This window comes from Erigeron canadensis, chromosome 5 (genome assembly GCF_010389155.1).
Source record: "Erigeron canadensis isolate Cc75 chromosome 5, C_canadensis_v1, whole genome shotgun sequence".
NCBI lineage: Eukaryota > Viridiplantae > Streptophyta > Magnoliopsida > Asterales > Asteraceae > Erigeron > Erigeron canadensis.
Window position 1 is genome coordinate 40,613,777 of NC_057765.1, and position 14,103 is coordinate 40,627,879.

The window sequence follows — 14,103 nt, forward strand, 5'->3', positions numbered from 1 at the left end:
GAGTGCAAAGGTTAATACTAATGAATAAAATATATCTAGAGCAACATTTTAAACATATAAAATTCAAAAAGTAATTTTTTTTTATATATATATATAACAAAATATATATGCTCTAAAATATACATTTTTACTTATACTACAGTTCACGTACGAGCATAACATAAAGGTATGACAATATCTTTATACACCATGAAAGAACATGGTTTCACTAATGATAGTTACTTGTAACTAATCCATAACACCGATAGTCTTCAATAAACTATCACTGGCAAAATCAAACGAAAAATGAAAGTTTTTTTTACTTGTAGATGCATATTTATCTCTTTGTAAGAACAACTTTCAATATATTGCTTTATCTTATTAGAAAACAACAAATGTAGATTTTGACATTTTGTGAAAATATATGTAGTCTTCATTATTTCTCGAACAGAAAAATTAGCAGGTAGGGTAAGTGGAATCTTGTCCCACTAATTCTCGATTTTGACATAAATACCCATTATATTAATTTATCATTAATACAACGGGTTATGGTACTTTGATTTTTTCTGGTCATAGTAAGTAAACGAGCATATAAGAGTATATTCACGTATACGGAATATTTATGACAAATTGGTGAGTGTGTATAGACGTTCAGCACACTGTAGTAAACAACTTTGGTATATACTCCGTACTACAATAGTTTGCATCACTCTCACTCATTCACTTTTCGTCTAGTATACGTAGTGCAGTTTTCAACCTCCGTCACCAATTAATTAACACACTAATAAACACATACACACACTAACTTAATTACACATCAAAAATGGATTCAAGAAACCTCATAAGATTTCTGTTTTTCACTTTCGTCATCGCCCTTCTCTTACTTCTCACTTTCACAAACCTCCCTGCTTATACCGAGGAGCTACTCGATTGTCCCACCAGCTCACGGTGGTGTGCCACCAAAAACCGCTTTATCAAACAACCACAACCACCCAAAACCACCACCACCAACCTCCATACATCCGACGAACCCCACCACCCCCTCGACCCACTCACTCTCAATGAATTCAACACAATACGTTCCATCCTTTTATCCCATACGCTTTTCAAAAACTCAAACACCTACGCCCTTCACTCCGTTGTCCTAGAAGAACCAGATAAATATCTAGTTCTTAAATGGAAACACGGGGATGACCTGCCGCGTAGAAAGGCTTCGGTCATCGCCCGTGTCAACGGTGAAACACATGTGTTCACCGTTGATATAAGTACTGGGGTAGTGACCCCAGTAGATGTCGGGCAACACTCGGGTTACCCGACAATGACTATAGAAGACATGACATCGTCAACATGGGCGCCACTAGGGAATCCAGAGTTTAACCGTACGATTATGGCACGTGGCATTGATCTAAAAGACTTAGCATGTTTGCCAATTTCGTTAGGATGGTTTGGGAAAAAAGAGGAAAACCGTAGGTTGATTAAGGTACAATGTTATTCCATGGAAGGAACTGCCAACTTTTATATGAGACCAATTGAGGGTCTGACGGTTGTTCTTGATATGGATACAAAATATGTTGTTGAGATTGTTGATAAAGGAAAAAACATACCGATACCGAAAGCCGCGGGGACGGACTACCGATTGTCAGCACAAAATCATCAAATTAATTTAGTTAACCCAATATCTATTGAACAACCAAAAGGTCCAAGTTTTGTAATAGAACATGATCATTTAGTCAAATGGGCTAATTGGGAATTTCATCTCAAATCCGACCCGAGAGCAGGGGTGGTGGTTTCTCGGGCTATGGTAAGGGACCCGATAACAGGGGAGAAAAGGAGTGTGATGTACAAAGGGTTTACTTCGGAGCTCTTTGTTCCGTATATGGATCCAACGGATGCTTGGTATTTTAAGACTTATATGGATGCTGGTGAATACGGGTTCGGGCTTCAAGCGATGCCACTTGACCCGCTTAATGATTGTCCACGTAACGCGTATTATATGGACGGTGTGTTTGCCGCGGGCGACGGGAAGCCTTACATTCGATCAAATATGGTTTGCGTTTTCGAGAGGTATGCGGGCGATATTGGGTGGCGACACTCCGAGAGTCCAATAACTGGAATGGAGGTAAAATATCAAATATTCTCTGCCTCTTAACATAGTAAGTATACAGTATTTACAAAATGACATAATATAATTTTTTTTACAATTAATCTGTCAAATATTTTGAAATAAAATAAAGTGGGTGGAATCTCCATTGAAATTAATGTCTCTATCGCGTATATTGATTTTTTGTGGTTTTATGAAAATGAAAGATTTTAGTGACGTACATAATATTTTTGTGATGGAAAATTAAATAGATACGAGAGGTGAGACCGAAGGTGACGCTAGTGGTAAGGATGGCAGCTTCCGTTGCAAACTATGATTACATTGTGGATTGGGAGTTTCAGACCGATGGATTAATCCGAGTCAAGGTTAGCCATATATATATTTTCTTTTCCTTTCTTAAAATTCAAATCCACATATGAAAGTGAAAATTAGATGTTAATTAAATTCTTGTTAAGTACACAAAGAAATTACCATTAATCACATCGGAGTAACTCACAAAATTTACCATTAAACTTTAGTTAAAGTTGTAGGTTATTATATGTAAGATTTTTTATTTGGTTATGGAATACATACACCTCGTTTTTATCTAAGTGTAAACACTACTAAAGAAGCACTTGAAAAAAGTACATTAATGATAAAATTAGTCATTGTTATCTTCATGGGACTGAATCTATGTGTGTGATCCACGCACCTTGTCAATCTTTTTTATATAGGGGATAGATAGGTGGATTTATTAATCATCGAATGTTGTGTATATGAGTATATATAAGATAATACGAGTAAAATCTTTTTTAAAGTATATTTTTGATTTGGGCTAATTATTTGAAAAATACCTCAACTTGTCTCAAATAGTTTTATTGGAGTTGAAACAAAAAACGCATCTTTTGTGGGCTAAACTTGGCAAAAATATCTATTGAGGGGTCTCCATTATCTTTTAAACCGATTGTTCCGTCTATTCCACCTAAAAGTTAACGGAGACTCCGTAATACATATTTTTGCCAAATTTAACCCACAAAACACATAGTTTGCAATTTAGATAACACAAAAACTTTGAAAGGGATGGTTTATGTTACCCGTATATGTAAAAATCTACGTAAACATTTACATCAATATTATCTTACCTATAATATAGTATAATTAATACGTACTAACTTATGTATACTCATTTATCTTATTCATTATTTTTCAAACCATTATATGTTATGGATACTATCAAAACAATTTTTTTTTTCTTTTAACTTTTAATTTAGTTAACTTAACTTGGGTACGATATGACATAATGTAAGTTAACTTACAAAAATACATGATAATGATATAAGAATTCCTGTTAGCTTACGTGTAATTGTTTAGAGTATTACAAACATGAACCAAATAACCCAAAATCATACTCCACGTCATTATCCTAAAGTAAATCATGTCACATCACTTTATTTTGTAAGAAGACTATCCGGGAGCAAAACAAAAACCATCTCTTTTAAAGTTTTTTTGTTCTATAAAATATAAAATACGTCCTTTATGGGCTAAAACTTGACAATTGGAAGATCTTCGTTACCTTTTAACTGGAACAGACGGAATTGTCCGTCTAAAAGATAAAATAGACCTCACAATAGATGTTCTAGCCAAGTTGTAGCCCATAAAAGACACATTTTTTGTTCAGACCCCCATAAAGCTATCTGAGCAAAGTTAGATTACTTTCAAAACAATTTGTCTTTTCTATTTTCAAACAAATACAACATGCATCAGTTAATTAAAGTATGATATTTAGTACTATGCCAATGCATGCCACTCAAAAGATTGAAGTCATTGAATAAATACGAAAGATGCATGTAGCTGGTGTCTGTCAATTTCAGAGCAAAAGGCCGGATGACGTTGACATTAAAGAAATGGATGGTTTGTAACCAAAATTAATGGTTGTTAAATAATTATTGGAAAGGTCGCGTTCAGTCTTTTGTAGTTTTATGCTATGATACAATACTGTTGTTTTAATACTTACTGGTAGAAGAAATTAAAATAATTTTTGGGCTTGTTATTATGACCTTAAAATCATTAATTAGCGTTTGATTGTAAAGCACCTTAACTTATGCAATTTTTCGAAAGAAAACCTTAATTAGTTTGTTTATGTAAACTACGAGTACATAATACTTATTCGTGTTTAAAAATTTCCAACTTTTAAGAAGACAAAAGTGTCAACGAGAGATTGGTTTATTCTATCATAAATTAATCATAAAATATCTTTGCATGATGTTCAATTTTGATTTGAAATTTCAAATTTGACATTTCAAAGGTGGGACTGAGTGGAATCTTGATGGTGAAAGGCACTTCTTATGTCAACATGAACCAAGTAAACCAAGTGGATAATCTTCATGGCACCCTCTTATCGGAAAATGTCATCGGCGTCATCCACGACCACTACATCACCTTCTACCTTGACATGGATATTGATGGGCCCGAAAACTCGTTTGTCAAAGTAAACCTTAAACGGGAAACAACTGCTTCAGGAGAGTCCCCAAGGTTAAGTTACTTGAAAACGGTTAGAAATGTTGCAAAGTCGGAAAAAGATGCACAAGTTAAGTTGAAGTTGTATGACCCATCCGAGTACCACATTATCAACCCATCAAAAATGACACGTGTGGGTAACCCTGTTGGATACAAGTTGGTCCCTGGTGGCACGGCTGCTAGCTTGTTGGATCTCGATGATCCACCACAAAAGCGCGGTGCCTTCACAAACAATCAAATTTGGGTCACACCGTATAACAAAAGTGAGGAATGGGCTGGAGGGTTATTTACTTATCAAAGTCAAGGGGATGACACTCTTGCAGTTTGGTCCGAAAGGTTAGTATTTCTCTAGATTTATATACTTTCTTTGTCTTTATAGTGAAATGATGCTGGTATATATTTATTAACCGTAAGTTCACACCAATTGATCATATGTATGTTGATTATTTGCAGGGACCGACCGATTGAAAACAAGGATATTGTAATGTGGTATACATTGGGGTTCCATCATGTTCCATGCCAAGAGGACTTCCCAATCATGCCAACGGTATCATCGAGTTTTGATTTGAAGCCTGTTAACTTTTATGAAAGCAATCCTATTCTCAACATCCCACCAAATGTTGAGAAAGATTTGCCTGTTTGTAATGCTGCTTCTTCTGCATAATTGTCTACATCAAAATTAGGAAAAAAGAAAGTAGTATGTTCGTCATCGTAGATATGTATGAGTTTAAGTGTAGGATGTTGCAGAACCTAAATGGACATTCATTTAATAAATGGTTTAAGGAATCATTTTTCTTCTTGTTCAGTACTCGATGCTCGTTCTGCATATATTTCCAACATACGCCTAGTTACACTTGAGAAGAGTAAGAAGCCTAATACAAAAATCATGATCTTGTAGCTTATTAAACTTCTCAATTGTTCTGCCTTATCCGTGTTTCTACAGCAGAGAAGGAAGTTGCAACCAGTAAATACATTTCAATCGACAAACATATTATCTATTAATCAGTATCAGTTATACAATACCATTTCAGTTTTTTATTTATTTATCTACAATACATTTCCAAATGAAAGCAACATACACAATAAGTATTAAAGGGTTACCTTTAGAGCTAGACTAATCAAACAACACATATCAATCTAAAAACATATAGTGTATTATTTATCCCATGTATAGGTAGAGGCTTTCATCAGATAATCTTTGAGACGGTATAGCTATTAGGGGTTTCCTTTTCTTCATCACAAATCCAAACTTATCGGAAAGTTCAAACACTTCATCTTTGGGCAACCTCCACTCGAAAGAATGCAACAGCGATGCTAATATGTATGTTAACATCTTTTCACCCAAGGGTATCCCAGGGCAAATTCTTCTTCCTGATCCAAATGGTAAAAACTTGAAATCGTTTCCACTGTAATCCCATTTATCATCAAAAAACCTCTCAGGCTTGAACTCCAATGGATTAGTCCAGTTTTGGGGATCTCTGTGGATAGCCCAAGTGTTCATGTAGACAATGGTATCCTTTGGGATGGTGTAGCCGCCCACCTTGACCGATTTATTTGGGCATCTCTGGATTAGGAGGGGAAGTGGAGGGTGTAGTCTAAAAGTCTCCTTGATCACTGCATCCAAATATGTTAATTTGGGGAGTCTAGACTCATCCACAATACTGTTCATGCCGATAATCGTCGTTAACTCTTCCTGAATCTTTGTTTTCACACTAGGATTATGCAAAATCTCTGCCATCACCCATTCGACCATTGCAGATGTCGTGTCTGTTGCTGCAACCAGTATGTCCTGTTATAACAATTTCAACATTTTAGTAGAAGTTCGTAGTATATTTTGAAATGTTAAAAGAAGTAATGAAAGAATTACCATTAGTAAGGCCTTTATTTGGTCGATGTTTATTGATGTTACAGCAGCATTCTGTTCTCTAAGATCTAATAAGATCTGCAGAAAATCTTTTCTTTCAGCTCCATCAGTTTTCCCAGAGTTGGCATTGATTCTTTCTTCGATAATATTGTCCAAGATCATGTCCACATTTTGCTTTTGCTTCAGCATTTCTCTCTGTTTTCCCTGTAGATCGAACCATGAAAGTATTGGAATAAAATCAGAAATATTTGGTTCTCCAATTAATTCGATTATCTTGAAAACCACTTCTCTAAACCCGTCTCCAATATAGCTATAATCCTCCGGTTCACCAGATTTGCTGCAACCCCATAACATGCTAGTCACAACGTTAACCTCAGTCTTGAAAGCAATATGGTTTATATTGATCCTATTCCCAATATTACCATAAACTTTATTCACAATCTTTCTCACTTCACGTGTTCTAAAATTCTGACTCGCTTTCATATTTGCATTGCTCAACACTTGGCTGACCAATAGCTTACGCATATTACGCCAGTGTGAGTTGTTGGACCATGCCACATCTTGACCTCCGTAAGTGATAGAAAATGCTGTAAGTGGAGGAATACGGTTAGCAAAGGTTTGGTCCAAGTCACGAGCCACAACCTTTACTAGGTCCACAGAGTTCACTACAACATGAAACTTACTTCCAAGTTGCAAGCTGAAGATGGGGCCGTATTTGTGAGCTATCATGGTGAATACTTCATGTAAGTTGGAACCGAGGAATGGAAGATACCCTACAACTGGTAAGCCTTTGGGGCCGGGTGGCAAGAGAGCCGTTGTGCCCTCTTTGGAATATGAGAACATCCATTTGTACCATAGTAGTACTAGTGTTGCAACAAATATGGTGAGAATCGTACGAGCAAGCTTATCTTGTTCATTATTGACTTCCCACCACCATGACCACAAGGTGATCATTGTGATATAACTCTTATATCCAAGCTCTGAAATCATATTATTTTGCTGCAAACGGAATGTGATCTCAGTTCATTCTATGGACTAGGAGACATTTCACCTGCATATAGCATCTAACACCTTTACATGTGGTTTTTGTTCTTAATCTGAACAATTAGATAAGAAAACTTTGAATGATCATCTAATTTAAACTTTGCAAGAGTTTACGGATCCTGTGTCCCATATTCAATGTCTAATTTTGACTTGCCAAGTCTTCTATCTCCAACTTTGACCATAATTTTTTTTTTTTTGTATTATATAACACTTTATATAAAATATATGGACGGATTTAGTTTGAATTATATTTTTCATTGATATAACTTTCATCAACTACTATATTACACAAACAAAAATATTTATGGTCAAAGTTGGAAAAAAAAAAATTTAACAAGTTAAAATTAGACATTTAATATGCGACTTAAAGAAAGATATAGACATTTCTTCTAGTTTATATCCATTTTGCACGGAAAATGTCGAGATTAGTCACCATGTGATGGTTTGATTGTGTGATTGCGAAGAAGGTTTGGCATTCGGTTTTAAAGTGGCCTGATATTACTCTTCCTAAGAGCTCTCCTCCTACCAGTTCGGATTTTAAGTGCACCATATTATCGAAAAGAATTTTGTAAATATCTCACACAATTAATTATTAAATGCATTATCTATCTTATATATACGGTTCGTTATAACTAAGATCAAGTTTTACTTCTCTATATATATATTTGACGAGAACAACATTTCTTCTATTCATATAGTAGTAGCAGACAAAATAAACTCATTCGTGTTCGACTTAATTATATTCGTTAATTATATACTCGATCGGTATGTGAACTTTAAGTTATCGATCACATATATATTTATAATACATTCATAGGAACCATGTACATTATTCTAAAACAACATGACAGATTCAATCACTTGAATATTGAGATTTTAGTTTACGTTGTCATCAATTAGTACTCTTTCATCAAATCTAATACATGCACTAATCTAACCACAAAAATGTCATATTATAACATACTAAGAATTTAAATTTGCCCTACATACAAACTTAAAAGGAAAAGTGTTTATACCTCTATGAAGCTCAAAGATGATGTAGTTCTTGAGTGGGTTCTTTCTTAGTTGCTTTGATCGATCTCTTCCTTTACAAATCAAGAAAACGAGTGGCCTTAATTACATAGAATTTTATAGACAAATAAATATTTGCTTATTCCCCTCATGTATTTGTTTTTGGCGTCCGCGCCAAAGGAAACTCAATCATATGACTCAAGTGGCAAAGTACTATTTTTCTTTTATGAATGTGTCCAAGAAGTGAGATTGCACGCTGATAAGGGCGTGTCTGTTTTTATTTATTAAGTGTTATCCAGAATTCCAGATAGTGAATATGTTTAGATAATTAACTAATGGGTCTCCTAAGAATATCACTATACAACAACAACAGGACCCAATAATCCCTACACAGGATATGAGGGAGGTAAGGTGTAGACAGTCTTACCTTTACACAAAGGTAGAGAGACTGCTTCCATAGGGACCTCCGGCCACAAAGGACATGGAAAAAGAGAAATGTTTAAAAAAACATACCTGCCGAGAATCTGAAAAGAAGAAATACCTGTCTGCTGGGTCCGGCTACTATTTGGGACGAACGAGTATCAATCATGCGCCCTACCGATATCTTAGAAACATGTTTGACAATACAAATACACCAGCGCCATATATACCATTCTTTTCTGTCATAAACTGCTATCAACAATACCCCATTCTCACTATCCCATTCTTAAAATAAAAAAGAAAAAAGAAAGTGAATTTGAATTATCAGCACGTGTTTATGATATGTGACGGATAGATAATCTGTAAAAGACATTAATTAAAATTTCTTATGTGTAGGTTATACATATCTTTCATTGAATTGATTGTAAAACAAGTGGCACAAAGTAAGGATGGGCATATTTCTGAATTAAGCCCAATCTTGCTCTCATACTCTTTTGATTTCGAAAATGTTACTAATTAATGAATTTTAAGTGGGATTTACCGATGATATGTGTTCACTTTTGTTGTTATCGGGACCGGTCATCAGTACCACAACATTAAACGGATAAGTGGTACCGCGCGAACCTAAATGGTCGTTTTGCACTTCCAACATACGCCTAGCTAGCAGTACACTTGAGAAAAGTAAGAAATCATGATCTAGTACACTTCTCAACCGTTCTACCTTAATTATTTGTGTTTCTACCAAGAACTTGCAACCGGCGAGTAAATACATATCAATCGACAAACATATACATCATCTATTAATCAGTATCAATTATACAATACCATTTCAGTTTTTTATTTATTTATCTACAATACATTTCCAAATGAAAGCAACATACACAATAAGTATTAAAGGGTTACCTTTAGAGCTAGACTAATCAAACAACACATATCAATCTAAAAACATATAGTGTATTATTTATCCCATGTATAGGTAGAGGCTTTCATCAGATAATCTTTGAGACGGTATAGCTATTAGGGGTTTCCTTTTCTTCATCACAAATCCAAACTTATCGGAAAGTTCATACTCTTCATCTTTGGGCAACCTCCACTCGAAAGAATGCAACAGCGATGCTAATATGTATGCTAACATCTTTTCACCCAAGGGTATCCCAGGGCAAATTCTTCTTCCTGATCCAAATGGTAAAAACTTGAAATCGTTTCCACTGTAATCCCATTTATCGTCAAAAAACCTCTCAGGCTTGATCGAACTCCAATGGATTGGTCCAGTTTTTGGGATCTCTATGGATAGCCCAGATGTTCATGTAGACAATGGTATCCTTTGGGATGGTGTAGCCGCCCACCTTGACCGTTTTATCTGGACATCTCTGGATTAGGAGGGGAAGCGGTGGGTGGATTCTAAAAGTCTCCTTGATCACGGCATCCAGATATGTCAATTTGGGAAGTTGAGACTCATCCACAATGCTATTCATGCCGATAATCGTTGTTAATTCTTCCTGAATCTTTGTTTTCACATTAGGATTATGCAATATTTCTACCATCACCCATTCGACCATTACAGCTGTCGTGTCTGTTGCTGCAACCAACATGTCCTGCATGTTATAACAATGTAAAGTTTTAGTAAAACTTTATAGTATATATATATATATTTTAAAACGGCAAACTATTCTAGTCTTATTCCTAAAATGCATGAATTAAATGCTTGGGATGGAACCTAGAAGTCTCGAAAACCCCTCAATAATCCATCTTTACAAATGTAATTAGAAGTATGACTCAAACTTAATTTTTTTTTCCTCAACGATACAACAAAAAGAAAGGGGGTTTTGATTTAGGATTAAATTTATTTATTCTTTTATTATTATTTTGCAACAGAAACCATTAACTTCGGCCCACTTTCTTCTCCTTTGTCGCATCTAACTTCGGAGGAAACCAACAATATCATTTTCCATTATATATACCCAAACATATTAAGAAAAAAAAAACAAATACTCTTAACATATAATATATGTGTATAAAGAAAATGGACCCCACTCTCGATGAACTTAACTGGAGACCCTTCACTGTTCACCCACCTTCCTTCATCTACGCATTACACCCTTAAACATGCTCTAAGAGTTTATTTTTACGTGTACAGGCTAGTCCTACCTTGAGTTCCTTCACCAGAGACGGAGACGGAAACATAACGTTGATGCTCATTAAATTGGTTTAATTTGTTTAATGTGTCATGAGAAAAACCGAATGGGTCAGACTCCATCTCACAATTTATTGGGCCCTGAAATTAGCTTGGTCACTTTCATGTATCAGTAAACAAATATGAATTTGTCACGCATATATAATTTTTAAAATTCGATGATTTAAAAGGCAGAACAAAAGTTTTTTTGGGGTGTCCAAAAACTGTTTGGAATATTGTTCAAATGATATTTTCTGCTAGTGTTTTGGGGTCGTAATTTCTGGGAACCAAAAGAAAAACTTTTGGGCCGGCCCATCTTCTGGATTCATTTGGTGAGGCCAGTGGTAATTAAGCCGCAACAACACATTTTGAAAAAAAAAACATTTGTTTTTTTTTTTTGATATTAAATCATAAATGTTACCTTTCTTGAATACGGAAATGACCGAATGACACTCTTCCTAGTCATCATTTGGGTACCGTAAAGTTATATTACGAGTCTATGATAAATGTTACATAATGTAAAAATACATAAAAAGAGGGGGTTAATCCACTTGATAGAAGTTTCGTTCTTGCATTCTTACTGGTCGTCAGCTTGGCTACTAATGTAGGTTTAGCCTACTTGGTAGAGGTTCTGACCTCTTGAGATATAATATCCAAAATTTAATCCCTGGTATCATGGACGGTTCTACAATGAGGGCAGTGTGGGCAACTGCTCCCATAACAATTTTGGTACAATGTAATTTTTTAGAGGTATATTTGTAGTTTTGATCCTAAAAAATATAAATAAACAGAAAATACATATAAATGTCACCATTGTTGTCATACGTCTTTTCTTTGGAAGTATATTACTTATGTTATAAGCATTAGTTTTTGAGATAAAATCCTTTATTGGTAAATTAAAAATCTAGAGTTATTTTGATTTTTAATAGAGTTTAAAAAGAGAAGTTGATGAAAGTGTTTAATTTGTTTGGTTAAATGTATCATGCATTGATAAATAGTATAGTTGTATGTAATGTTATTTTCTTTTTAAATTATTATATAATAGTAATTACAATACTCAAGTGAAAATTTATGTAGAGTTTAAATTCTATATCTTATTTCGATGAACTTATCTTATGTTGTTTAATATAACACCCAACCCCCCCCCCCACCCCCCTGTCAGCACATTGTCCAAAATTACAAAGACCAATGTTCAAGTTCTCATAACTTGCACTATCACGAATTTATTTCAGGAGTTTATTTTTCCTAATTCTCAAGTGAGGGCTAATTTTTTTTTGAAATTTTTTTCTTCAAAGATGACCTATAATAAGATGAGATTTTTAAATTTGCCCCTCACAAAAAAAATCTGGCTCCGTCCCTGCCTGGTATTGATATATAGGTTAATACTCCGTATAAAGAGTAGAGTTAATTTGCCATTATAAAAAAGATCGCTGAGCTTTCTTGCGAAGACTTGTCGTCCACATTTCTGTTTATCACCATTTACTTAATCCAAAAGAAAGATGCATACATATCGTATTTAGCAAATAACATAACTTGTATTATAGGTAAAGGCTGTGAAAAGAATCTTCAGCAACATTAAGGGGGTGTTTAGTAGGAATGAATCATAAAGAATGAAATTAAATGAGAGAATGGAATAATAAGAAAAGGAATGATTATTTTATTTGGTATAACTAGAGAATCGTGACAAGAAACAAAGAACAGAATCATTCTCTTGTTTGATTATTTTATTTGATGGAATGGAAAAGACTTTCATATGGTTTTTTACTTATTTATTTATGTATAATCCACATTGATTTTTCAAGAGTTGTTACAGCTTATTTATATTAATGCACTTTTTTCATTATAAACTTTATTTTTATTAATTTTTTTTTTAATAATTAGGTTGCTTTATCTTATTATGAAATAAGAGTGTTCCTAATTATATCAATAGCAAATTGTCACAACATCAATTAATTAAAGATCTTAAAAACAAAACATTAACATCGTACGTTATATTATAATGCATATACAAATAGCCATTAAAACGTACCATGCCATCGTTCATACTTCATAGTACTATCTACCATAGTTTACCAAAATATACATCCCCACATCTGTATTGTATATTTGTATCCTGAACAAAAGATTGAAACCATGATTCAGCAACTTTGAGGGGTAATGGAGGAAGTTCAAAATACTAGTTTCCGACAAACATCTAATCCAAGGCATCATTTGCTAGCATTTGGATATAGAGAACTTTGTCTTGTTCAGATGAACGTAGAATTATGTGGGCCTTGCTTGTATTACAACCAATGATGTCCATCCCTTTAAGACGTTGATGTGCACTAATGCCCGGTAAACTTTGGATCTCCGTGATAACTTCTTCAAGAACATCAGCAGCAATGGTTTCATGAGCACTCGCAACAATTTTTTCACCCAACGAACCAATGGAATGCTCGATTCTTTCTGTCAAGTCGCTCGAACATTCCTTGAAGATTTCACTGAAGTCGTCACTTTTGCTTAATGTTCTTGACTCGATATTTTGAACTTAATGTTCTTGACTCGATGACATGATTCATGGCAGCACCACACAACAAAAACCAACGTGCAGAAAAATACATTGCGTGAGATGCTCCTAAAGTGGCCATCATAGTAGCTTGCCTAGTTTGGATTCTTCTCTGGAAATAATTTGTTCTTGCCATCTACATATACCCAAATTACAAAGACCAAAACTAAAAAATGAAACTTCGAAACATGTAATAAAAATATACTTATATAGTTTTTTCTTGCAAGATTAAAATAGTATATTGCTTCATGTAATGATGTATAGCTTCAGGATAACTAGAATCATGTAATAATAAACTTTTTTTTTATTTACATGACTTACTCGATCAAAATAGTAACAAAATATTATAAGAAGTAGTAATTACAACTAGTGATTACAAGTAGTGAAATGAATACCATATTTATTAAAATAAAAATAGACTACACAGAAATTAAAAAAAAAAAAATAACATAAAGGAAGAATAATAAGCC

General features: G+C 34.3%; 2 protein-coding genes and 1 pseudogene across 3 annotated transcripts; 1 reads left to right on the forward strand and 2 right to left on the reverse strand.

Moving 5' to 3' along the window:
- Nucleotides 1-682: 682 nt before the first annotated feature.
- LOC122598866 (primary amine oxidase) lies at nucleotides 683-5,381 on the forward strand. Its single transcript, XM_043771346.1, has 4 exons — nucleotides 683-2,098; nucleotides 2,332-2,445; nucleotides 4,365-4,912; nucleotides 5,030-5,381. Exons 1-4 carry the CDS (start codon nucleotides 803-805, stop codon nucleotides 5,238-5,240), a joined length of 2,169 nt encoding a protein of 722 aa, XP_043627281.1. The 5' UTR covers nucleotides 683-802; the 3' UTR covers nucleotides 5,241-5,381.
- Nucleotides 5,382-5,545: 164 nt separating this feature from the next.
- On the reverse strand, nucleotides 5,546-8,718 carry LOC122598867 (7-ethoxycoumarin O-deethylase-like). 2 transcript variants are annotated; one of them, XM_043771349.1, is made up of 4 exons: nucleotides 8,501-8,717; nucleotides 7,124-7,491; nucleotides 6,444-7,027; nucleotides 5,546-6,365 (listed from the first exon to the last, which is right to left on the reverse strand). In XM_043771349.1, the coding sequence occupies exons 2-4, from the start codon at nucleotides 7,428-7,430 to the stop codon at nucleotides 5,736-5,738; spliced, it is 1,521 nt and encodes a 506-aa protein (XP_043627284.1). In that variant the 5' UTR covers nucleotides 7,431-7,491; nucleotides 8,501-8,717; the 3' UTR covers nucleotides 5,546-5,735. The 2 variants fall into 2 exon arrangements, with proteins under 2 accessions (XP_043627284.1, XP_043627283.1); XM_043771348.1 differs by having other exon boundaries at nucleotides 6,444-7,491; nucleotides 8,501-8,718.
- A 1,011-nt stretch (nucleotides 8,719-9,729) lies between these two features.
- Nucleotides 9,730-11,133, reverse strand: LOC122602292 (annotated as a pseudogene).
- Between the last annotated feature and the right edge of the window lie 2,970 nt (nucleotides 11,134-14,103).